General features: G+C 37.1%; 1 protein-coding gene across 1 annotated transcript; it reads left to right on the forward strand.

The window, feature by feature from the left end:
• On the forward strand, positions 1–26,269 carry gad2 (glutamate decarboxylase 2). Its single transcript, XM_088642755.1, has 16 exons — positions 1–1,159; positions 1,765–1,824; positions 2,022–2,162; positions 2,760–2,993; positions 3,636–3,726; positions 5,774–5,886; positions 8,144–8,259; positions 9,584–9,663; positions 9,767–9,821; positions 10,671–10,787; positions 12,341–12,405; positions 13,361–13,439; positions 13,747–13,896; positions 16,770–16,877; positions 19,526–19,615; positions 23,450–26,269. The coding sequence occupies exons 1-16, from the start codon at positions 1,087–1,089 to the stop codon at positions 23,621–23,623; spliced, it is 1,746 nt and encodes a 581-aa protein (XP_088498881.1). The 5' UTR covers positions 1–1,086; the 3' UTR covers positions 23,624–26,269.
• The last annotated feature ends 440 nt before the right edge of the window (positions 26,270–26,709 follow it).

The raw sequence follows: 26,709 nt of genomic DNA on the forward strand, positions 1-26,709 counted from the left end.
TTCAGAAAGTGCCTAAAGGGGACAATCACGAGCCACCACAATAAATGGACTGCAGACGTGAATGCCACGCTTCACGGAGCACTCAGTTTGAATTCGCGCAGAGAACTACGTGTTATTACTAATGATGTCAGGGCTGCCAAGTCATTTTCCACTGGAGGGAGGCAATTACTGAAGTTGCGGGGAAATACGGGGATGAGTTGAATGTATTGGAGCTGCTGCTTCCCCAAAAAAAAGAAAAAAAATCCAACAGTATGTTCGTCCAGTCACATAGATGCATGTTACCATCAACAGAAGTAGAGGGGACAACTGCTGCGGTTTAATGGTCACGACCCACTACGCAGACTTGCTCGTCATCTTGTGATTCAGACTGGAAATTCTTTAGTGACGTTAAAACGAGGCAGAACCGTGGAGGGCTTGAACCTTAAATTACTTACTAATTTCATAATACACCCCCGTGGCTATTTGTACGGTGGATTTTCGACACGGATATAAAAACACTGTCTTACTCGCCTTTAAACAGTTAAAAGCCTTGTGTGATTTGCGGAGCCCGACGATTACAAATAGTGACTTCTAAAGCAAACAACCAAAAAGGGCCTTTCTTTGGATTTGTGCTTGTGTACACGCGAAACCGATCCAATCACCTAAATACACCAACAGATGCCCGTCTGAGAGTGAGTGTACTGTACCTGCCAGTTGTTTCAGACGCGCTTGAAAGGCGCGCTTGTGATTCGGTGTGAATAATCACCTCTCCTTCAACTGCAGCTCGCACTGTTTAACTGTGCCCGAACTTAAGGCTAATATTAAACAGCGACATAGTGAATGATTTGCGTTTCAGCTGTTTGATACCTGTGGAAGTCTGAGATGAAAAAGGATTCTCCGTAGAAAGGTGGCAGTCACGTTATGCGCTTGCCAGCTGTGTATTTGTCTACAGTACATTCAATGTCTGGGCAGTTTTCTTCGATCGGGGGAGAACGTAGCCGGGACAGAATCAGCACCGCGTAACTGAACAGCTCCTTTTCCCTTGTTGACTGTCCGGATGGGCGCAATTTGTCTCGTTTTCTGAGAAACTGCTAGCAACAATTCCTAATGGCATCACACGGCTTTTGGTCTTTTGGTACTGAAAATGGGGGGAACAACAGCAGCCAAAGCCCAAGCACACGTAAGTAAATACCAGGACCCCAAAAGTATGTATCGTACGTTTTTTTTTATGTCAATGGTACAGCCAAAAGTATGTATCGTACGTTTATTTTGGTGTCAATGGTACAGATCCGAGTGTTTATATTAATACTGTGATCACATTTCGGGGCATTTAATTAGCAAAATGCCCAAAATATTTGAATTGCTGAAGGAAATAGTCTGTGATTATTTTAGCAAATTTTTCAAATCAATGTCCTAAACCAACAGTGACAATGTTATGTTTGACTATCTTTGTGCTCCGAGCATACACTCTATGGCACGCGTATTATTTTTCTCAAGGTTAAGTCAGACAGAAAACGCAAGAATTAGAAGATTAATTTGATGTTAACATATATGTTAAATGAAACTTATTTAATAAGTGTTTAAAAATGAATAGTCGAGTATAGTGATCTTTTTTGTTTAGTTATATACCAGAAGGTTAAAAATAAGACACAAGGCATCCTAGTTGTCTACCTTAGGACTTTTAAAGCTTTCTCCGCAAACGTTTTAAATATCAATGTGTACACACAAAGGAACGACCTTGTGAATTTCAAAGTTAACCTTTTGAAACATTTATTATTCGTTTAGCAAGGGCTTGGTGTCAGGCTGCCCAGAAATTCACAGGAGGGCTTGGATCAAAATTATGTGGTACGTTTTACTTTTTAAATATAACGATTGCGAAACAAAAATTGAGAATTTTATTAAATGTATATATTGTATGGAATGTACGTACTGTAAATATGACTTCTTAATTTTATGTCGTTATGTCGTGTAGCATGATTGTACCTTCATCTGTAAGACTCATTTTCTAACTGGAGAAAAAAACACTGTTTTAAACATTATAGCGCTGCTTTCTGTTGGAGAAGGGGAAAAAACGACTGACTCCACAACTAAACAACAAGGAGCGACTTTAGAGACCTGCGAGTGCAGCAAACCATGCAATTGTTCCAAAACGAACGTAGATTTCTCAGTCCTATATTCAACAGGTACATAGCGCAATGATCAAACTCGAGAAATCCTTGTTATTTTTTGTACACATACCTGTACTGCACGGTATGTATTGTATAAGCAGACTGCAAATTCGCGGCTGGATATACAGTATATATTTGCAGACTATAGTCTTGGGACCCTTCGTCTGAAACAATGTTATTCATTATGCTATTTACTGTGATCGTTTTGTTAAATATTTTTTTTTTGGTTAAAGTGAGATTATTTCTCCGTTGTAACTTTTGGGCACTGACTAGCCAGCAGTAAGAACACATTAGAAGAGCTCGGCAACACTTTGTAGCAGTGCAATGGAGGAGTTGAAATGTCATTTCCACTGGTTAAGTCTAACAAATACATGAAAAATGTATTATGATACATGATAGACTTACAAGATTGTTTCTTTTTCAAAATTATCGTACGTTCTGGAAGACCACATAATTTGCTGTTTCTGAAAACCACATTTAGCGGATTGTTTTCTAGAGCTATTGATATTTTAGGCCTGTAGAAAATGTACGTTAAAAAAAAAGTTCGTAGTACTGTAATAATACGAAAATTGCATGAAAGATTTTAAAACGTTTATGTATTTTATTTCATAGATCTACTGCCAGCAACAGATGGAGACCTAGCAACCATAACATTTCTTCAGGAAATTGTGGATATTTTGCTCGCGTACATAGTGAAAACGTTTGACAGGTCAACAAAAGTCATTGATTTCCATTATCCCAACGAATTGCTTCAAACAAATAATTGGGAGCTTTCCGACGAGCCAGACACGCTGGATGATATTTTGTTAAACTGTCGTGCAACGTTGAAATACGCGATAAAAACAGGTATCTTCCCTTTGTGTGCGCCGAGTTGAACCGTCATCGTCATCGCGACAGTATTTCCGAGAGAAGAATGTGATGTGAAGTGTTCATAGGTTTTGAAAATGATTCCATCTGAATGCGTTCAGAGAGTAGCGTTAGATGCTAGCCTGTTAACCCGAAAATAACATAGTAATGCAAAATAAAGTCAACAAGCCTGTATCTAACGCTTTACACTATAGTCTGTAATTTGCAGGTATTGTATTGTAATAATAATAATGATTATTATTATTATTATTATTATTATTATTATTATTATTATTATTATTATTATTATTATTATTATTATTATTATATGCGCTAATGCCATAGCCATTATCCTGACATTTAAACAAAATAAACTGTAGTTGAATTCAATGGAGTATCGTGCAGCTTCAGTACGCAGGTCTTTGTCAGTTCATGCTAATGTTAACTCCTACAGTGTTTACTGAAAAGCCATTTACTGTATTCAGCAAATATTTGGGACTTCTAATTGAACTGGTTTTTGCATTTTTAAGAATATAAGCACTGTGATGAATGATTAATATTCCTATACCATAGATATTGGCATAGTCCTATTGTGACTTATTATTACACAAACTCTCTTTCTTTACTGCTTTCTATTTATAGGCCACCCCAGGTACTTCAATCAGCTTTCTACCGGATTAGATATGGTCGGCTTGGCAGCGGACTGGCTGACTTCTACCGCTAATACGAATATGTGAGTATGAGACACTACCACAATGCAAGCTTATTTTTCATCTTGCTTTTTTTCTGTGAGGAATATTATATAGGTACTTTTAAGCCTATATATGGCCTTTTAAATAATTATATACATATAAAGAAATATGGGGGAATGGCTGTGGATGCGGTTCTATACTCTGGCAGTTGTATGTGATTCTCAAACTAAATTTAGATCCAGTGTACCTGTAACTCAGGAATGGCCACAGACTGTGTGCCATCTTCGCACAGAACTGGGAATCTCCGATGTTCACAACTACAGTGGCAGGAGCATTTAGTAACACGTTACATAAGGGAGATTTCACTTTGACAACACATAAAGGGATTAATTGAAGTTTATTATGAAGCAAGCACGGAAGATGATTGCTCATTATGTAAGAAATTAAATGCATCAGTCTTGCAGATATTGTTAAATTCTGTATGATGTAGGGAGTCCCAGTAAAGCTGTTAGACCCAAAGGACCAGAGTTGGGAACCACTATAATAAAGGACATCCAATAAGATTCTCGAAGCGTTTAATATTGAACTGATCCATGTGATCAGACTTCATCTAAGTACTGGATAATTCTCTTTTATTTAGTTTAATTTTTGTGGAGGAATGGTATAAGTTTTTTATCAGTTAACATTTAGCTATTAATGACTTGTCTCTTTTATCACTCAGTAGCAAAGATCTGCATATTGCACTAACAGCAGTCATATTTTATAGCTGACTGAAATGTTCCAATGTTTTGTGATCTATAAACTGCAGCTGCTATTTAGAGTACAGATTCTCTCTTATACTTTACTGCCTTGTTAATGTGGTCTCATTGAAATTATAGTGTACCCTCTCTCAACCAAAGAGAACCAAATTACCCCCGGAAAGTGATACAATGATGGTCTATTGCTCCCACATCTATATTAATGGATTCACAATACATGTTGTGGACCATTAAGTGATCATTCATTGGGAGCTGCAGCACGACTGATACATACCGTTATAACTTGAAATAAAATTCATTACCAAAGTTTTTTGAGAATGCTTAAGACAGGATTTCTTGTGCTTGAGCTGTCACAGCAAAAGTAAGTGCAATACTGTTGAATTGTGACATATAAAAGTAAGCAAGTAAAAATGGACTGTGCATCTGCTCTGTAAATATAAAATAATAACAGTGGCAACAACAAAGTGTTTTTATGATATGCCAGATCAGGTCTGGTTAGTGCCTGGTAACTGTACTGAGCACATGGGAGACCAGCTCATAGTCTCGCATGTTTAATAATATAATAATAACATTAGTTAAAGCTGTCATTATTTGTTGTGTTGCTCTCGCAATGCAAAATGAACCGATTGAAACACATAAAACGTGCTGAAATAATGTTAAAAATGAGAATCCATTTTAAGAAAATCTTAAAATAGAGTGCTTGGTTGGAACTTTGTTGAGGAGATAATTCAATCTAGGAGGGAAATTGCCTTCTGTAGTTTTTGAAGTTGTAGTTGGTTTTGTTAAGTATCATAACTAAACCAACTTCTGGCAAAGAGCTGCAAGTAAATCTTTAGCCCCTGATCCTAAATCAAAGGATGTATTTCGGTATTGTTCCCAACAATTCCCTTTTTGTTCCCTTTTTGAACTTTTATTTTGTTATGTTTGAATTGTATTTTATTGTATTGTATTGTATTGTATTGTATTGTATTAATAATAATAATAGTAATAATTGCTTACACTTACATAGCGCTTTTTCTGGACACTCCACTCAAGTAACAAGTAATGTTACAAGTAATGGGGATCCCCTCCTCCACCACCAATGTGCAGCCCCACCTGGATGATGCAACGGCAGCCATAGTGCGTCAGAACGCTCACCACACTCTTAGTGGGGAGGAGAACAGAGTGATGAAGCCAGTTCATAGATGGGGATTATTTCTTAAGGCCAATGGGAAATTTGGCCAGGACACCGGGGTTACACCCTTTTTGGAGAGACACCCTGGGATTTTTAGTGACCACAGGGAGTCAGGAATGTGAGTGATGGCTCCTGTGCTCTTCCCGCCGGCTCCAGGTTCACCTATGAGATCGCTCCGGTGTTTGTCCTGCTGGAGTACGTCACACTGAAGAAGATGAGGGAGATCATCGGCTGGCCGGAAGGCAACGGGGATGGAATATTCTCTCCGGGTATATGACTCTTCAAGGTCTCTCTGAGCTGAAAGGGATTGGCCGGTTCCGATCTCACCGCATCTGAAAGTATCAGTTGACTGGTTCTCATGCAGGGTACCCAGGTTTCTGCACACATTTTAAATGACAGAGAACAAGTAAGGTGACTTCTCCTGTCAACATTGGAGAGAACGTTTGATTTTAGATCTGCATGTAAGCCCTAGCAATTGCTTTGGGGGGACAGATCTGTTAAAATACATCTTCTCCCTAACAAGATTTCTGAAATGCTCAGTAGCTTAGGTACAGTACCTTAGTATAAGGTCAGTCATTTTCATGCATGCAGTGACCAAGTCTCAAAAGTAATCATTTAAAATAAAACTTGTTCTTTAATTTAATTTGGAAACTATTAGCAAAATACCATCTTCCCTGCATGCAGGGAAGAAATTGAAATGATTTTTGTAGGGCAGGGAGGAGGGGTAGGGGTGCTCCAATGATTGCTAAGCAACAAGTAAAAAAAGCTGCTTTCATGAGTGGGATTACCATTGATGGCAGGCTCTTAAATATGATAATGCCAGTAAAAAGCTTTCAATCCATTGTGAAGACCTTTTAGAAACCCCTTAAGGTTTTCAGTCAGGATAATTTAGAGGAGAAGTTATATTTCAAATAATCATTTATCAAACAAAATATGAAACAGTGGCCTTTGGCGTCAGTGTTTGAGGTACCACTGTCCTGCCATAAACCACTGAAGACCAGTTTTCCTGACCAACCATAAGCCCTGGGCAGGGGAGTATGATGTTGGTACATTACCCTCTCTGAGACAAAGCCAACTAAGCAAATGGAGACTGAAGAGGAAATAATTAAAATACATAGCAAGAATGACTGGTTGAGGTGGATTTGAAAATGTTTTCCTTGCTGTTTATTATATACTGTTTATTAATAAGCTATGCATAATAAGTACTAAACCTGATGCAATTGTACAGTATGCATTCTAAGAGGAAGTTACTTCTTCCATGTACTGTATAGCATTGTGGATTTGTATTGTATTTGGTGAGCTGAAGTAAGTTCCCTGCCTATACTATTGCTTCTTTGTCATACTCTTCTAGCGCCAAATGAGATACACAACAGTGATTCACTGTAAAATACTACATATATTCCCCCATTATTCTAATGGATGTCATTCCTAACATATTTGCAATATTGCAGTTCTGCAGCTCAGCATCATTGAGTCTGGAATTTATAGTTTTAATAGACCTTGGTGACTTTATTTGTATTTGAGGGTCTTCCACAATTCCAGGTGATTTAGCAACCACAATACTTACAGTCAAATGTGATCCCTCTGATAATCTTGTTATTATATCATAACGCATGCTTTGGGGAATGAGTGTGCCTTTTGTTAGTACACATACCTTCTTTGTGCATGCAAAGTCACAAACAAAGATTTATTATCACATGCAGTATGTTGTCACATACACTGTAATCAAAATGTAGAAGGTGTTGCAAAAGAAGAGCATAAAATCTAGTAAGCATATCATAATCTCTCACAATACCATTCTCAATGAGGCAAACTATGTAAAAAACAACTTTTCATAAGCGAAAGCTCATTCAAAAATGAGTGTGGATTTTCTTGCAAAACTCCAAATAGGGCGTCTTAACAAAAACTGGAAATGGTTTTACTTTGCTTTTTGATTTCTATGGTATATATTCAAAGTCTTTCTTTAGTCATAAAATGGCTAAACCCCAAAAGCACAGACATGAAGAAAGATAAGGACTTTAGTAGAAGGGTGAACGTCTTTCCAATAACTGATATTTTCTGTTATTTTAAAAAGAGAGACAAAGGATCGCACTAAAATAAGCCTTTGAACTTGTAGTCAGCGATTTTACTCGAGAACTTTGGTGCAATATGTCTTTTATCCACTGATAGACCATTAGATTGTGAAACACTGAGTCTTTTAGTCTGTAAGGAACTATTTTGGCTGTAACAGTCAATCAGCCTGTCAGAGTGTTATAGGCATATACCGGAAGAGAAGTTCAAACAGAAACCTATTCAAGGGGACATGGAACAAAAAAAAAGATGTACTGTAAATGAGAGAGAAATGTAAAGGCCACGAGCTTCTCTTTCATCATATTGCATGAGCCGCACAGTGCAATAAGTGACCTAAAAGAGCCGTGAGAAAAAAGACAGTACTTCCTCGTCACTACATTTAATACACATGCGGTGCAAAACAATAACAATCTTGAATGTTAAAGACTGAAGCCCTGTTGAACTGTTTTCCCCCAGGTGGTGCTATATCTAATATGTATGCAATGCTGGTTGCCCGATTCAAGATGTTCCCCGAAGTGAAGGAGAAAGGAATGTCAGCTGTTCCAAGACTGGTTGCCTTCACCTCTGAGCACGTATGCCGTTTGCTTTATCGCAATCGTTTTACTTTTTCTTTGTGGATCTTTTTTCATCTCCCGATTTGTGACACAAAGAGCAAAACGCTGTCTGAAGTCAAAGGCGTGGAGGAGCTCACGCGGATGTTTCACAGCTCATCCATGCTGTGAAAAGCAGAGATGGTTTGCGAGCCAGTATACAGTCGTTTTCCGGACTGGAGCCGTTCTGTATGATATTAGTTTGCTCATTTACATTTTAATAGCTTTTACAGCAGTCGATCCAGCCCCACATCCACTTCATCACACACATACAGAGATCCAGGGCTGCTCTTAGTCGATCTGTGGAATGAGCACCAATACTGGTTGAGGTGTTACAGTACACGTTTTGGAGTGCACCCAGGGACTTTTTAGGTGGTACAGAAATGTCACGAATGTAACAGTTTGTATGTAACAATTACGTGTTATCATATCACCTACAGTACATACAGATTTCAATCATTTGTGACAGAAGGTCTTGGTAGTTCTTTGAAAGGTACTGCCTTCATGGCAGTGTACCCTGGGCAACCTAAACAGAATACAGACTTTTCTCATATTTCACCCATGCATTTGTAATGCTTTCTCATGGTTTTTACATCATAGCCACAGCCCGTCCCTGCACTGTTTTCATTTTACTGTGTTTTGCTGCCATGGAATAACACAGCAAACATTTAGGACAGAAATGTGTCTTCTGTTAGCCTTTCGGTACGTTGGAATGATTTCTCTAAATGTCACATTCACACTCTGACGACTAACTCACCGCTGACATTAGAGTTGGCAGTTTTGAGGACACTAACATTTATTTCCCCTTTGGCTTTCTGCAATATTTGGGTCACACTGTGAAGCAATCATGAAGTGAATGAATGCCTTTCCTGCTGGTGCCATTTCCCCATTTAGAACCAACTTTTTTTGTGCTTATACGCAAGGAAAAAATGTATCTGCATATATTTGTTTAAATTCCCATACGTGTGACCACGAACAAACGGTGTTTTTCTGTTTTCCACCACCAACAAAAGCTTATGTTTGTTAAAAAGAATGGCAGAAAAACAGCCGCTCAATGAATTTACTGCAGGTTTTTCAGTTTTATTGGGAAAGGCCTATTTTGAATTTTAGAACAATTTAATTATCCTTTTAAACGTTTGTATTAATAAATCATATGTGGTCATTTATGCAAAGATATCCTTTGAATCCTTAAAGGGTGATATGCTTATTTTCTGTAGAAAAATTGAATTATTCATGGGTAATTCAATAAAATCCAGGAACAACATTACTATACTAAAATTACCAATACATTTTATGTATCTTTCAGAGCCACTTTTCTATTAAGAAAGGAGCAGCAGCCCTGGGAATTGGCACTGACAGTGTAATTTTGATCAAGGTTGACGAGAGGTATGTCTGGGCCACGACACCGAGTCACTTGCAATGTTTTAGCAATACCAAATGTCATAACTGCAAAAACATGCAACTGATATAATCCGGTTTCCTTCTCCAGAGGTAAAATGATACCATCGGACCTCGAGAGAAGAATACTGGAAGCCAAACAAAAGGTAATTCAATTATTCTGGAAAATACATAATCCCTGTGCGTTTTGATCATTTACGTTTCTGAAACCACATGCAGTCATTTTAATACATCCACAAAAATGGGTTTCAAAGGAATGTATCTGGGTCTCACACAGCACCATTTCAGAATTCAGCATAGTTACAGCTGGACGCTGGTACAGAGCGTGCATTTAAAAAAAAAAGGATGGCTAAGAGACTCAGTATTGTAGGAGTGTGGAATAAACAACTCAGCCATGTTGAAGAAGCCAGTACCCTGGCGTCTTTCAGGAAACAGCTGAATAAAATCCTGGGATCAATTAGTAATTATCTGCTAACTACCCAACAGGATAGATGAACCTAACTGTCTCTTCTCATTTGTAACCTCACTTATGTCCTTATACAATCCCTAGCTCTCTGGCTGAGAGGCTTTATTAAGAGGAAGCTTGCGATACACACATTTTTCCCTTTTGTGCTCGGGGCATTATTAATGCAACCGTTATTTAAGCCTTCTTTACTAATGCATCAAGCACATTTTATTTTGAGAAAAAAAACAGATGAAAAGAAATCAAAGCCGCTTTTGATGTATTATCCTCCAAATTTTTCTTCCATGTGTACTGTGTTTTTTCGCTGTATTAAATAACCATTTCAAACTGTTTCTCGATTATCTTATGATCATCAATCATGGTAAAAAAAAGACAACAGTTTGCCTGGAACTGAAAACGAAAACTGTTCTCTTTTATTACAGAAAGGGGTCGTTCTTAAAAAAAACGTAGGTCTTGTTGCATGTTTATTCCTGTTAATGTATGGAACCTGATAACACTGATTAACCTGACAGATAGCTGTGTGTTTCTCCAGGGCTTTGTGCCGTTCTTTGTCAGCGCCACAGCAGGCACGACTGTCTACGGAGCATTTGACCCTCTCATTGCAATTGCAGACATATGCAGGAAGCACAAAGTCTGGATGCATGTGGATGTAAGTTTAATATGTAATCACTGCTCTATAGCATGTCTCTTGTGCTTAACTCACCTAAGAGGTAGAATGGCTATACATTTTGCTCTTGCTATCCTTTTAGCTGAGTTTGTGCTTTGCAATTGTACTGTGAACTCTTGCATTTTAACAATATGAAGAGGTTAAACATTTTCCGGGAGGTCCATCTAAAGATGAATTATGTAGATGAATGTTAATACGGATGAGTAATACTGTATTAACAATTACTTTCTGACATTATGTTTCTTCATAGACATATAATTGTTTTTTAAAATAAACGAAACACCTAATTAATATTAGATTAAATGCAGCAACATTACATATGTACCTTCATATTACTATTTTTAAGTGCAAGATCCTTAATTGTCAAAACTAACAACAGCAGTACAGCACATCAAAGCCTGGTGTATTGATATGCTATATTTTGTAAAACATAGATTCAAAGAATATTAAAATGTTTTTAATTGATCTAAATAGTTTGACATGTACAGTTTCTAAAATACACTGTATATTTAAATATGAATTATTATCTGTGATATATTTTTCCACAGGCTAAGGTCTTTTTCCAGAGCTATTGTTAACGTTTTGCTGCATTTGTCGAAGACAGAAAGGAAAATCTGGCTCCTGTGAAGTATCTGATCTCCTGTAAAAAATGCTCTGTTGTACTACAGATCCATAAAACAATCAGCAATAAGTTCTGCGAGAACTTTGGTTCCATGCAGGGCATGAGTGGATTCATCTCGATATCATAAATTACAGAAAATGTTGGCCCAGCAGCCCACGCAGTAAATATGCTGGTGCTTCACAATACAAGTGTATCCCTCAGGAACGAAACACGTGTGGCTCCACAAATGCGCATGTAGCCTCATCCCTGCCTGCGATTATGCTCTTTCAGACACCCTCAGGCCATCCTTCTGCTGTTAGTTGGGGCCAGCTCTAAAGCACACCTGCCTTTTCTGCGCTTCCTCTACTGTTAGAGCACGTGCTGTGCACTCCAGTCCCTTGGAGCAGCTGGTTGGAGCTCCAACCGTGGAGCAAGACAAACAACAGCAGAGAAAAAGGGCTTTACTTATCCGTGTTGATCATCAAGTACTGTACAAGAATTACAAAGTTAAGTGGCATTGGGCATTCTGGCTGTGGCCGACCATCAAACCACCTCCCCTTTTAAAGGAACCCTTACTGTATCATTGATGTTATTTGCTGTGGAGCCATAAGCAATGTTAGTTCGTTGGCACAGCAGCAGTTCCTGGTTCCACTGTGCAATCCCCTCGTGCACTTTCTGTGTGCAGTTTGCAGGTCCTCCCTGTGTCCGTGTGGCTTTTCTCCAGATGCTCGGGATTTCTCTCACAGTCCAAGGATATGCTATCCGGGTTAGGCTCCAGCTCGCTGTGACACTGTACTGGAGTAGGCAGTCATCAAAGAAGTATCGATATTGCCAAGCCTCCAGTAACAATCTGCAGCACTCAGAGTCTCCGTATGCAGATATGGCAATAGCTTGTATAGCACTGGAAAGAGATTAACTTATCTTTCGTTTTTAGGGAGCCTGGGGTGGCAGCCTCCTCATGTCCAGGAAACACAGATGGAAATTAAATGGAGTTGAAAGGTTAATTTCGTCGCTTGTCTTTGTGTTGTTTGCAGTGACATTTAGAATTCCCAATGACAGACAGTACCTTTTATTGAATCATAATGAAAACATGTCTTGTTGTGCTTGACTGGCTGTCATCATTTCACACGACTTCAGTCTTATCAGTGACTGAAGAACCTCTCTACACCGTGAGATACCGTTTTTAAAAATTAAAAGTGTAGCATACAATACAGACACCTTTTAATGTTACATAAGTTCTCTAGTAGTGTGGAAAAACAGAAGTCAAAGCTTTCGAAGATTTCTCCTCAGATTTATTTTATAAAGTATACTGTCCTGCAGTGTGTCAATAAAGACCTGTGTTTAAATGAACATTGTTTTGTAAAGGTGATTCCATCAAATTTACTCTTTATGCTCCTGTGCTTCTCTCTCACTTGTGGTATGCGTGAGCTATGCCCTATGGACATCATTTCCTTAGAGAAAGGAATGGGTAAATTCACCTCTTTAACATGTGTTGCTCATTGATGTGGTATCTAAGGGTATTATTTACAGCCACTTGCAGATGTCAGAGCTTCCTGTTTATAAAGGCCATGCCATTGTTTAAAATATAATGCAAATCCTAATTTATTTTAGTAAGGGAATAGGAATAGCATGATGGTAAGGACAGAATTAAAACTGGTCTAAACAAATGTAGAAGTTTGCCTTTTTGTTGAATGTCCTTTGTCTAACAGTCAATGAAAAGCACCGCGAGCAGCCATGCTAGTTAAAGAAAATAAATACCATTCTTTGCAAGATTCATAAAACTAATCTGTATGGTGAAGTTTGAATTTCTTTTTTTGTGCTCACACCAATTTCTTCATAGTTTTTAATGGTTCCCTTTATTTTTTCAAATCTCAAGTTGTCTTAGTTTTTCTACATCCCAAAATGTGTTACTATTATTTCAAATGTTTTGTTTTTTTCACATTTACTTTGTTAGGGCCAATTCTGTGACATGGAACCCTCACAAGATGATGTCCGTTCCATTGCAATGCTCTGCCCTATTAGTCAGAGAAGAGGTAACTGTTTCATTTTTGTTTTAAATAACACAATAACAAAACAATACAAAATGATTTTTAGCAAAGACCACCAATTCCTACAAAATTCATCCATCTTTGCGTGTATAACAAAAATGTGACTTGTACTGTAGTTTATATTCTTACCTCAGACATTTTGTGTTTTCATAAGAGAATTGTCAATTGTCAGAAGGAATATGCTCCAGATATCTACAGCTAAATAATACAATTTTGACAAACATGTTAAGGTTGCTGGACTCCTGACGAACAAAGGCAGCTTCAACAGCTCCCTTTTCTCTCCTCTCTTCAGGGACTGATGCAGCGCTGTAACCAGATGCACGCCTGCTACCTCTTTCAGCAAGACAAGCACTATGATCTGTCCTACGACACGGGCGATAAGGCACTGCAGTGTGGCCGCCATGTTGACATTTTTAAGCTGTGGCTGATGTGGAGGGCGAAGGTAGGTAGAGGACTAATATACTGTAAAAGGATTAGAATCCCAAAATAAATTCCCACCCAGACTATGACTGTGTCACAACTGAAAAGCTCTCAGATCCAAAATGTTGTGCATTTCTTATGTCTTTTTACTTTTCAGTGCGGAATCGACCTCTACTTGTTCAGTTGGTCAGACAGGTTTGGAGATTGCTCTAAATGATCAGTTCAAGAAGAGTCTTGAATTCGCTTTCATTTCCAGCACAGATAATACCGTTTTAGAATATTAAAAAACACACAGGTGTACCGATAATTCCAGGACCCTCTATCTCAAGCACTTTCATGTCACCATTAATGCTTTGCATTTGAAATGCAAATACACATTGGGTGCAAGGATAACATCTAACTAAGAGATCCTAAATATTTTAATAGTTTTGTCTTTGCACATACTGTATTACAGTACATTAAACAAACCACTCTGTTCCATTAGTATAGAGTAACAGGACATTGCTAATTGTGCAGCAACGTATGAAGTACATCACAGGACATTAGGCTTTGATAAATCTAAACATTCTGTTTGTTTTCTAAGCCTGTTCTCTATTGTGAGATTGTGGGATTGTCTTGCCTTAAGGAAACAGCATGGCTTTTTCCTCTATCTGACAGTCCAGTTCAATGAAAATCAGTCGAGATCGACAAACGTTAGGAGTGATTACTGCTGTTTGGCAGTGGGAAGTCAGGATAAATGCATTCCCAGTGTGACAATGCAAACAGGCAGCAATGCACTTCACACTGCTTCAGTGTTTGTGTTTTAAGCAGCAACAGTTCAAACACTGGTGGTTACATCTCAGTTTCCTTGCTTATTTATATACAGCGTCATGAAAGAGTTTTCAGACCCTTGCATTGTTTTTACACGCTGTTGCTTTAAAGCTTGTGTTCATGACACTTTGAATTAATATTTTTATAGACGCAACCTTCGCCACACGTTCAAAACAAAATGTAGCAAAACAGCCAAGGTTACATCAATATGCAAACCCTGTACTGTGACAAACTGAAATGAATGTAGGTGCACAAAATGAACTTATTAGCAAGCCACACAAGCAGCTGAGTGAACTCTGCCTGCAGGCTATAATAGTGGTTCTCATAATTTCAGAAGAAAAACACCAGTTGTTGTGAAATTCCAAGATCAGGTAATGAATTTCAAGCAAAGATTCAACCATGAAGACTCAGGAGATTTCAAAGCAAGTCAGGAGTAAAGTCATCGAAAAGCACAAATCGGCAGAGGGGAACAAAAAAGATGAAAAGCCTCTGAATATCCTTGCGAGCACAGGCTACTCTACCATCGTGAAATTCAAGGTGCATCATGCCACCAGAGAAACTCCTCTCCGAAATGAGCAGGCAGGCAAGGAGGACGCTGGTCAGGGATGCCACAGCGCGGCCAACGATGGCTTCAAAAGAGCTACAGAACTCAATGGCTGAGATGAGAGGAAGCACGTATGAGCCAGCTATGTCTCAGTCACTCCATTATGCCAGCCTGGCAGAGTGGAAAACCCCTCTCTCAGCACCCATGGAGTTTACAGCAATGTACCTGAGTGATCTGCAAAATCTGAAAAAAACACAGATGGAACAAAGTGCTTGAGAAACGAATGTTCCCAGCTGCTAAAGGCTTAAAACAGGTGAAGGTTTCTGTTTCAGAAGGACAATAATCCAAAGCACGAGGCTCAACCAACAGGGTAGCTTTAGAATGCGAAAGCAAACTATCCCCAAGAAACCTGTGAGAGCTTGAGCAAAGAAGAAAAGACAAAAACTGCACCGGGTGTGAAAGGTTGGCTTGTGGCTATAATTGCTGCCAGTGGTGCAGATGCCAAATGTTGACTTCACAGGTCTGAATACTACCTAAGTCAACTATTTAATTTGTATTTTTCTTTAGGTGTTCCTGATATGTATGGTAACTTATCTTACCCTTAGGAATCTTCAGTTATAGAATTCAGGTATTAAATCAAATATTAACAAAAAAAAATGTCTGCACACGCATTTCATAAAATTGCACACCGTTAAAAGGGTCCAAATACTTTTGCAGTGCACTGTATGTCTTTTTGTTTGTGCAGTCATCTAAGTCTCTCTTTAAACAGTTCTTGGAAAAAGTCCTGTAAGGTTGATCTGTGAGATGTCACTTTGGGAGACTTAACAGTACTTTCAAGAAGTAATCCACCATGGTTACAAGTTACTTGAATAAAAACTTCACTGTGTTTTAACTTTGCAACATTCCACTACTTTACGTGACTTCAGAAATGTTGTCAAATTCTAATAGAAATGAAGCCAATATAAATGTCACAATACCCTTCGCTTACAAGAAATGAACCAGGAAGGCAGCTGCAAGGGTGAAGTTGGGGTGGAAGGAGGGGTGTGCAAATTTGAATTTTGTGTTAAATATCATGTTTTTATGAGGCGTGCTGTTGTACTGCCTTTCATCTCCTCTGCCCTACTCATTTTGATGCTCCTGGTAGTAAGCTACATTTTTTTAGAAACAACACTTTTCAAACGATCATACTGTATAAGTTGCAGGTAAAAGCAAACTGGAAAAAATCTGAAAATGACTCAAGTGGGGGCAAGTTCTTTCGAGAAATGAAGCACATTAAAATTATTTCTTCACACAAACTGTAAATCCATTAAATATGTTCTTACCTTTCAATAAAACCAAATCAGTAGAGTTGCAGCTTGATGTACAAGTAGATTAATGCATTGAATGTACAGTAGCATGTTTTATCCAAAACCATGTGTGTGTTTGTAGAGACTGCTGAGGTGACTACACCAGTGAATTACTCAATGTAATTTGAAATAATAATCTGCCACAACAGTTGAGAAATAATTCTTAATGCATCTGTTCTTTTTTCCTCATGTCAGGGAACCGTAGGGTTTGAGGCTCAAATTGACAAATGCCTGGAGCTTTCGGAATACCTTTATAACAAAATAAAGAACAGGGAAGGTTATGAGATGGTTTTTGATGGAAAGGTAAGTTACGTTTTTACATTTCTGTCATTCAATGTTTTGCCTTAACCTCTGCAAATTCCTGTTTAGCTGTGATTTCCTTCATGCAGGTGTTAATAGTTAAGGAGTAACCACTGTTGTTTAGGTGAAGGAAAGTTTGAAAGTTTTTAGGTTGTTTTTTTATACTTTAGGTGTATAAAATATACTGTATGTGATACTTGGGGCATTATTAGAAAATTGACTTTGTTATGTAGAGTCTAGTTCAACACAGTGTTTTAGAGTTCCTCTTTGGGAGACTGAAAGTATGAAAGTATTTCTTACAGAAAAGCTAACATTCTTTATCCATTTTCTTTTATTTATATTATTTTATTTATATTATATTATATTATTTATATTATTTTTTATATATTTTATTTTGGAGTGCGTTCAGAGCAGATTCAGGGGCAAGTTGGAGGAGGGGGGTTGCTACGTACATGTTTTATATTTTGGTTTAAAATAAAAGTTGATAAGAATGTCTTAAGCTTATCAATGTCACAAAACCTGACAGCTTCTAAACTGTTGAATTCAGCACATTTGATTCCACCCATAAAATAGGCATATGTATTAGAGTAAATGTAAAACTGAATAGTTCAACATTAACCTTGCTGGTATTTCCTTGTTCAGTTGATGAATAATAAATAATAGTTTATATTATTTGATATATTGTATTGCTGATGTGTAGTCAAATATAAAGAGAAATAGAAAGTTGGAGTGTTACTTAACTGACAAATGCATAACACATGCATACATTGTGGTGCTCATCGAGAGGCACAATACTACAAAACACAAAAGGACATAAATATTTGTCTTGCAAACAACAACAATGACCACAAGACCAGGCAAAATGAAATACTCTGTCCTAACAGGATGCTCACCAACACACTTTCTTTTAATAACACAATTTCAGATTTGTTCATGCTGTTGGCACTGAAATACAATTGTTGTCAGTTTCCCATTTAGTGTCATATGTGAACTGTGAGAGAGAGAGCTAATGACAGCCCTACCAAAAGGTTTGCCTGCCATTTACAAATAATAGTTAATGTTAATGATAAACGATGCTAACAAAAGAACACCTTGCAAATAACAATGAGAAAATAAACTGATTTTACACATTTTCATTTTGCGCATTTACAATGATTTATTTGAATCAGTTGCATGAGATATGATCCAGGACAGTAAAATTGTACGGCTATGTTACTAACATTATTTGAAAAGTTTATATTTCCCAGGGTGCTTCTTTTGTTTGGCAAATATGGTACTATCAAAATTAATGTTTTTTTTCCAAATTAGGTACACTTAAGCCATTTTCAGGATGGGGTGAAAGATTTGAAATATTGTCTATATGTCGTTCATCCACCCTGAGTGACAAATTGGTTTTTTTTCCCCCATAATAAATATTCCATTTCAAGGGTTCTCCTCTCAAGAGTTGCCATTTGTTGAGGGCCATCAAAACTCTATTGATCAGTTCTGAGAGACAAGTGCTGAGAAGCTCCCTTTTATTTTGTTTCATTTTATTTGTGCTAGTAGGTGTCAGGAACAAGGGAATTAGTTTGTATGTTTTTCCTTGTCGCTCAGTTCACCAATACGCATCCTGGTGCAAAAGATTAGCTCACAAAGAGTTATCCTGCGGTTTCTGTTCCACATTTTAGAAATCGCCCAAAAGATTTTCTAGACATATTTGATTTAGGTTTCTTGTGATTATGTATAAACAATTTGTACCAGTATGTTCAATTTGCACCAATATGATCACATACTGATATATACGGAAGACATTGGTACAAATTAACGATACGCATTCACAAAAACCTTCAATCAGGTACATCAAGAAAATATGTTGGCGATTTCAGAAATGGGTAGCAGAAGCATGCACGCTTGCATGGAAACTTCTGAATAACAGTATAGTGTCTACAGTTTAAAGTCGCAACGGATTTGGAATAACAGCATTTCGGGTGTGGTGTGAAAAAAACAAATAGGAACTCCAACCAGAGAGAGAAACAAAGCCCCCTGGAAGCTCAAGCAGCTCAGCCAGCTGTGCGGAGAGCAGAATTCAAAGCCAAAGCTTAGCTAGATGCTGGTGAATCTTATGCATCCCCAGATAGCAACCTATAATTATTACTATTAACAACTTGGCAGCAGACCTGCCATTTAAATGGCCCTGGTAGGCTGGAATCAACAGCTCGTGGAAGCTCAGCTACCTGGACAATTATACTGCCAGGAGAGCTTTTTCTTTCTAAAAATAATTCAGCAATCTGAAATACACCAAGTTTCGTACTCTTTTCTTGCAGAACACAGCCCTTCATTTCCTTGGTGCTCCTGGTCAAATGCCTGTTTATGATACAGTTGGTATGTTTTCATCTGAAGCTGAAGGAGGCTCCATAGCCAAAATGTTGTGCCTCTTTTCTTTTCTTTTCAGCATGGAATGAACCGTTACCCGTTCCTTTGCCAGTTATATGGTATTTCACATCACATAAATACTGAATCATGTCAGTATGGCTTTATTTTAGTGTATTGTTAAGATAAAGCTGACTGATTTCAAAGGGTCAAAGGAGGATGTGCCACATGTCTACCAAATGTAATGAGTGGTGTATAACTGACTGTGGTTTAGTGAACTGCATTTCTGCCACTCTCTCCAGCCTCAGCACACCAATGTCTGCTTCTGGTATGTTCCGCCTGGCCTTCGCTATGTGGAGGACAAAGAGGAGAGGATGAGGCGCTTGCATAAGGTGGGAGATTAATCTGCCTATTTTGTACAATCATACTTGAGCTCAATAACAATATAGAGCCACCCCTTACCCAACACCTCCCTCCCAAGCATGCATGCAGATTTCTTTTTTTTTTTCAGCAAAGGATACAAATAAAATCCAGGGTATCAAAAAAAGCACAGTGTAGAATACAACAATGAGATACGGGCAACCATTTATACATGTAGATGCCCGGAGCAGCAGGCGGCTGTAATCAGCAATTAGCACAGAGAGACAGAATGCGTGCCAGTCATACAAAGAGCCGGCTTTTTCTTCTCGATGAGCCAGTGCTTTCTTTTCAGGCAGGAAACTAGAAAAGAGTGTTTTACAATCCGGTACAACAATTCAATACTGACTTTTACTCCAGAACATGGCTACGTTCTTTAAGACATCGAAATGACACAATAAATACAAAGAAGAGAACAGCAATAAAACAGATCCAGTTGTAACCTAAATCATGTCCTTCTTTGTATAGTCCATTTAAATCAACCACTTCTATAAAACTTCAATTTTTTCGTCAGCTCTGTAGAATCCTAAAATGACTTTGTAAAAGCAATGACAGTGATTAAACGATATTCCGAATGCTTCAGAAATACCAGAGTTTTTCTGAAGCATTTTCGACATGTGTATACAGTATTTTTAATTACTTGGCAATACAGTATATGGAGGTAGAATAGCCCTCCTTCCTATTTCCTGAAACAAATAAGCAGTGAAGCAGGGCAGAAATAACTTTGTGTAATGCATCTCGAAAAAAGTCCTTCAGTTAAAAAAAAATCTTGAGTACAGAGTTTGAACAAGGTGATTGAGAGGGAAACTTACAAATTCCTGCATTGTTTGAGTGCTGCACTTCATGTGTTTCAGTCTGTAGAGACACAACTCTGTAGAACTGGAGTATGACAAGGACACTGAACAAGGCGTTTGTTTCTGTGATATCTTCAATCTTTTATTAAAGTAATGCTTTGGGGCAAAGGCTTATCTCTCCTTGCTACTATCCAGAACACCAGTTATCCTTTCGCAAAATAAATACTCTGTAATTAAAAATGGTCATTGTAATTGCTCACCTTCTGTACTGTTTAGTATGCGTGGCAATGTGCTGATTGCACAATGAGCTTCAATTTCCTCTTTTCTGAAATGATAGCAATCCAAACTCATCTGAACAGACTTTATTAACATAATGACAGTCTATTCTTTGCACATGCCAATGAATACACTGAAAATGATCATATTGTACATGCACCATTTGCAGTTACTACAAATGACAGGTATTTGATGACAGCATGCACAGCTTTGCTTTATGAGATGAATGCCATAAGGATGAAAACAAGATTTTTCCCCCACTTTAATTCTAAATACACTTTTAAAGAAGATATGTGAGAAATCCTGTAAATAAACCACCCCAAATCAAGTTGAGTTACTATCAATTCATTAAGTATTTATGCTTTTCTGAAAATGATTTAAATACAGAAAAGGCCCACATTTGTAACATTCATCTTAGCAATGCAATATTTTCCTTTTCGTAAAATACGTATTTTCATGCTTTATTTCTCTAAACACCTTGTAATGGTTCAGGAATTTATTCATTATTTGAGGACACTATGTGAATGTAAAAATACCAACTATTAACCATATAATGTATGTGTTATTAATTCCATAAATCTGTGTATCCCCTTTGATACGTAAGCAGATTGTATTCTTGCTGTTGATTGAGATCTTTGAGAAGAAAAATATTATCTGTGCCAGAATGGAAATATTTTACAAACCATAAGACATAACTGTTTTTCCCATCCATCAAATACAAGCATCTTAAAATTAAAAGCAGGTTAAATCTTACGGTATGTGCTCTACAGTGCCTTATCATATATGACATATAACAGTATTTGGTTTGTTATGCCATAAAACAACAAAAGAGCACGGACTTAAGTACAATGGAACAATCCACTTAATTTTAATTTTAATTGCTTTATTTGTCAGAATAAAAAACAGGTAATATGAGGTTACAATATCAGTTCAATATGGTGATAAATAAAAAAATGGGAAAAAAATCAAGTTTTATTACTTGAGTTTTGTCCGCTTAAAACAGATGAACAAATAAAAAAATCTGTAAGTAAATTTACTTAACTTGAAAGACCAGGTTCACATTATCAAGGACACATCGATTGCTACATTCTTACTACTGTATAAGGTGAAAATCACTTTACAGATCCCAGACCTTGAATTCCTTCTCTGGTACATTAGTACATTCGTTAATCTTACAGTTGTTTCTAGTGAAAATGTCCTGAGATTTTGTTACCAAATTGCTCTATACCCTGTTGTGTCCCAATGACTTTAGCTTGGAGCCATAAAGTCAACAGTCTCAAACCACACTGAAACATATTCAAGTAGAACATATAACAGAGAAAAACACACTTGGGTGAGACTGACAGTATAATTAGTTACCGTGACATAGTGTCACTCACAAGAACTCCTCTAAGGAACAATTGAATCTATCTCCAAATATCAAAAGAAATATTCTATTTGGTCTCGTACAAGGCTCCAAGGTATTGAATTCAGCAAAAAATAAATAACATTATTTTAGTTCCTGTGTAAAAAAACTAGCTTTGCCGTGCTGAGATGAACTCTTATGACCTGCTACAGTCAGTTATCACAACAGAAAATACTATTTGTGCATCAAGATAAAGTCTTAAAAAAACTCACTCCGGTGAAAAAATGAAATCATTTAATAAACTCAGTGAGATTGTTGAACAAGACCATCAGCTTTTCATTAGGCTGAAACTGGAAAACAAATGTAAATTTTGGACTTTAAAGTTCTTGGTTTTTTTTCTATGACCAACTTTTTTCTACATTGGACATATACAATATACAACATTTTCATTTACAATAAGGTTATCAAGACAATCCTATAATCAGAAGTTTGGCTATGAACAACAGCGGCTTAATTATATCTAAAATTGACACCTATACTGCGCCGATCGTTTTTTCCAACTGTAATTTAGTAAATTTCCTGGATGGGATAATAATAACAGAAACAACAAAGTTAAAACCAAGATGACTTTTGTCATCCAGCTAGCAATCTGAACTAGGTGCAAACTAATTTCTCCTTTACAAACATAATTTTAATGTTAATTCTGTAAATTTAAAGCTAAAATATTGATACGTGTCTTTATAGACCACTATAATATACCTAACTTACTTAGCAGCTGAACAGGCTTCAGTACGTCCAGAATTCTGCAGCTCATGTGCTAACTAGAACAAAACAACACTTAATCCTTAGTCCTCTGTAAATTGCAATGACTCCCTGTGAAATTTAGAGTGGAATTGTAGATCCTTGTCTGTGGAACTCACTGCCTACATCCATTAGAAACTGGAAGATGATCAACATTTTTAAAATCTGTCTTTCTTTACTATATCTTTTAATGTATAATTTAGTTTTATTCTTGGTTTTATTAGATCAATTGACTTTTACATTGCACTGAGTTAAAAAACATTTTTAAATTACATTATGATTATTTATGCTACAGTATCAGATTAAATTTTACATACAGCATACATAACTTTATTTTTTTTACTCATCAATGCATTTAGTTTAATGTTAAGGATCATACTGTCCATATGTAATCCTTGTCACTGCACTGTGTACAGTGATGAATTGACACATTTGCTAGTCGGTTTGAGATTCCTTACATCTGCATACTGATTTATTTTGTTTTATCTGCAGGATTTATTTGACCTCTAGACCTTTATATTTTTAGTAAGATGTTGTTTTGAGCAAATAAATGATGGGGCGCTGAAAAAGCTTTTGCATTTTTTCCCTGGCAGGTTGCCCCAGTAATCAAGGCACGGATGATGGAGTATGGGACGACTATGGTGAGTTACCAACCGCAAGGGGAAAAGGTCAACTTTTTCCGAATGGTCATCTCGAACCCCGCAGCCACTTTCGACGACATTGACTTCCTCATTGAGGAAATTGAGCGGCTGGGACAAGACTTATAGACCCCATTGACAAAATCTCATTAGACAAATGAAATGCTTGTTGTGAATGTACCAGTGCTTTATTCTTTCCTCTGAAGCTGTACTGTATATGTGTCTATAAATGTCTCTGTATCGTATTTTGGGTGTCCAAAGCACTGTTAGATGGCTTGTGTCTGCCTTCCAGACCTAGATTAGATAATTCGATGTTTCCTTCATTCATTTCTTCATCGAGTGATATTGATGCAGAGATATTTTGCTCTAGGGTGGTGCAGCTAGCAGCATTTAAGTGTCTGGATCGAATTAATATTAATGAATAGGCAAGGGGTATAGCAAGCTGAAGAGTGCATTGGAAATTACAGTACTTCAAATTTAATACACACAAATTTCAGAAATGATTGAAGACTATTAATTGTAATTCACTACAATTGATAATTGTATTAACCCACATTAAAGCAGATAGTAAAAGTCAAAGTTCATACAATTTTTCATTTAAAGGACCAAAGTCTATGTCCCTTAGAAATATACTCTATATTTATTCCTTTTTTAGTATCTTGTTAATCTGTAACTTTTATGTAAAAACATTCAACATTTGAATTGGTACCTCTTACAAAAGAGTGGTAAAACTAATACTGTATTTTCAGTTCCATATTGATTTACAGAAGATGATATAATTATATGAATCTTCTGGTTCACAGCTTGATAGCTGATAGACACATGTTCACTTTATGGACATATTGCATTATACAGTATGTGAAAAACTATCAGAATGAGGGTCTTTAGGATTCCAGGAAAGGGACTTGTAAGATGTTGAAGAAGCATTTTTTTCAGAGCTACAAGAGGAATGTTTTGTAAGTCTTATTGGCATTGTGCCTCACTCAGAGCCTTTGTCCTTCATCTTTCAGAAGCTCTGAATTCACTTGCACTACAACAGGGAGAACAATATAGCACTCCAGGTGAATTAGATTAGTGATAGTAGAACTCAGCTAATCCCACAAAAGTACATAGATGTAAAAATTAAAAAGCACAATTAAGTCATAATAATGTTGATGAAGTGTCTGTCTGCTTTTGAGTATCAGCTGTAAATAAAAAGTGCTTTGATTTATTTGCACAAGAGCTTGATGAGAAACAATCCAAGCAATTACCTTTATGTATATAAAGTATTGCATATTGAAAAATAGTATTATGATTTGTGACACACAGCTACTTATTATCTGGAAATCATTATTTATACACAGTAAGTTTATAGTACGTATATAATTGCTTTTTAGCATGTGATCAAATACCTGAAATGGTAAATTCAATGGCTTATTTTATCTCATGTAGTGTGCTTTCAGGGACTGGTTTTATATGCAAAAAAGGGGAGTTTATTGGGATTGGTATTCATCCACAGTTCTGCATGGTAAACGAATATATAGGGTATATCCTTAGGACAGTGTTATATGTTTGAAATTATGCAAAATCAATTTAGAAATGAGCCCTGTGTTCTTATTGTGCCCGTGAGTTACTTGATGTGCCATGCGCAGAAAATTGTTTTTGTGTCCGTAACTGTGTTGCCTTAGTAACAATTGCCAGTGCAGTCTCGTTTTCCTCAAACTGAGGCTGTGTACTTTAGGGTCTCGGCGTAACGATAGCTACGTGTGTGCAGTGCCTGTGGTTGTTGTACTGATGTGCAAAACATGCGCGGTAAATATTTGAATGTGTCGGAGCTTCAGCCTCTAGTGAAAGTGATCACCTTGCTGCTCTGCTGTTGGCATCAGCTCTTACCATAGTAGAGCAGGTTGTCGATCCAAAATGGAGCTGTGTCAAGACCTGTGTGTAAAAGGAAATTGTTTTGTTCAATTTTTGTTTTAAAAAAAAGCAACTGGGAGTCTGGTTGTGATTTTTTTATGACGTTTTGATGAATTTATAAAATGCATTAACATTAAAACCATTACCCATCGTATTTCTTACCAATTAAAACATCTATTAATAAAATGTTTTTTTTTTTGCTCGCATATACAGTAGGCTCCTTATTGTGTGAAACATTCATCGCACACCTGCATGAATGCTATCTATTTTTTCTGCTTCAAATACAAGGTCTAATATAATATGGTTCCATGATCTGTTTCCCTTGGATAAAAACAAAAATTGCAAGGCATTAAGTTAGTGCATCAATAACCTGTACATCAGGAATTTTCCTGACTCTCAGCCACACCCTTGAAACTAGGGTGCAGAATAGTATCCCTTTTCTCTCTTTACTCTAAAACCATTGCCACCATAACTATTTTGGTAAAAACAGCCCATAAAGACTGGAAGCAGAAACATGTCTTTACTTCCTTAGGCTTTAGGATTGCTTATAGGTTGCAAAAATCCATTTGCGCATTACACAAAAAAAAGCACAAGAACCTTTCCTGACTGGAGTCAGCGTCCCACGCAGGGTTTAATGTCATGCCAAGGAGATGAGTTAAACAGAATATTACAATATTACGGTTGGGACAACCAATATTGCATTAACAAATGTTAATTAAACATTTGTCATTTAGGGCAAAAATAAAGAGAACCTGAAAAAGCTTCTTTTAAAAATGGAAACATATGAGCAAGCATTTAAAACAATATTGTAATCTGATTTTCTGGATTTTTTTGTTTGTCCTTTTGAGAAAATAAAAATAAATGTTGTAGCCAAACTGACCTGTGTCTATGTGGTTTGCGTTCTGTTTTACTACGCGCCAGTTCTCTTGGGGGCAGTGACAGAACCTTATGCACAGTATAATGTAAGCGTCTGATTAAGAATTCTGCGAACTGTTTCCATAGCCCTAAGAATTCTGTGAACTGTGAACTGCCCTACAGATTCTGACTTCAATAGACCGCTTAATTGTAAGTTTTGTCGGAGACCTAAGCCTGTGATAAACTACATTTCCACTCTTTACATATTTGTGTGTAGTCTAAAAACTTAAACATCCCTGAAACTGTGACTCTCCTGAAATTTCTCTCATTAGAATGTTTTTTTAGAAACCAAAAGACATTTTAAAGAGCCTTGGAACAGCTTAAAAACAAAAGAGTTTGAGGTTTAAGATTTTAGAAACAGTTATGATAGTTGTTTTAGGCTTATGGAACGGTGTGATATTATA

The sequence above is a fragment of the Lepisosteus platostomus genome, chromosome 8, assembly GCF_059453375.1.
Source record: "Lepisosteus platostomus isolate fLepPlt1 chromosome 8, fLepPlt1.hap1, whole genome shotgun sequence".
In the NCBI taxonomy this organism is placed as follows: domain Eukaryota; kingdom Metazoa; phylum Chordata; class Actinopteri; order Semionotiformes; family Lepisosteidae; genus Lepisosteus; species Lepisosteus platostomus.

Excerpts from the sequence above, each read along its gene's own strand:
- gad2 (XM_088642755.1), top strand. The coding sequence starts at position 1,087 with ATGGCATCACACGGCTTTTGGTCTTTTGGTACTGAAAATGGGGGGAAC. Across the intron at positions 9,822-10,670 it reads TACTGGAAGCCAAACAAAAG|GGCTTTGTGCCGTTCTTTGT; the intron begins GTAATTCAATTA and ends GTGTTTCTCCAG. Across the intron at positions 12,406-13,360 it reads AAATTAAATGGAGTTGAAAG|GGCCAATTCTGTGACATGGA; the intron begins GTTAATTTCGTC and ends TTACTTTGTTAG.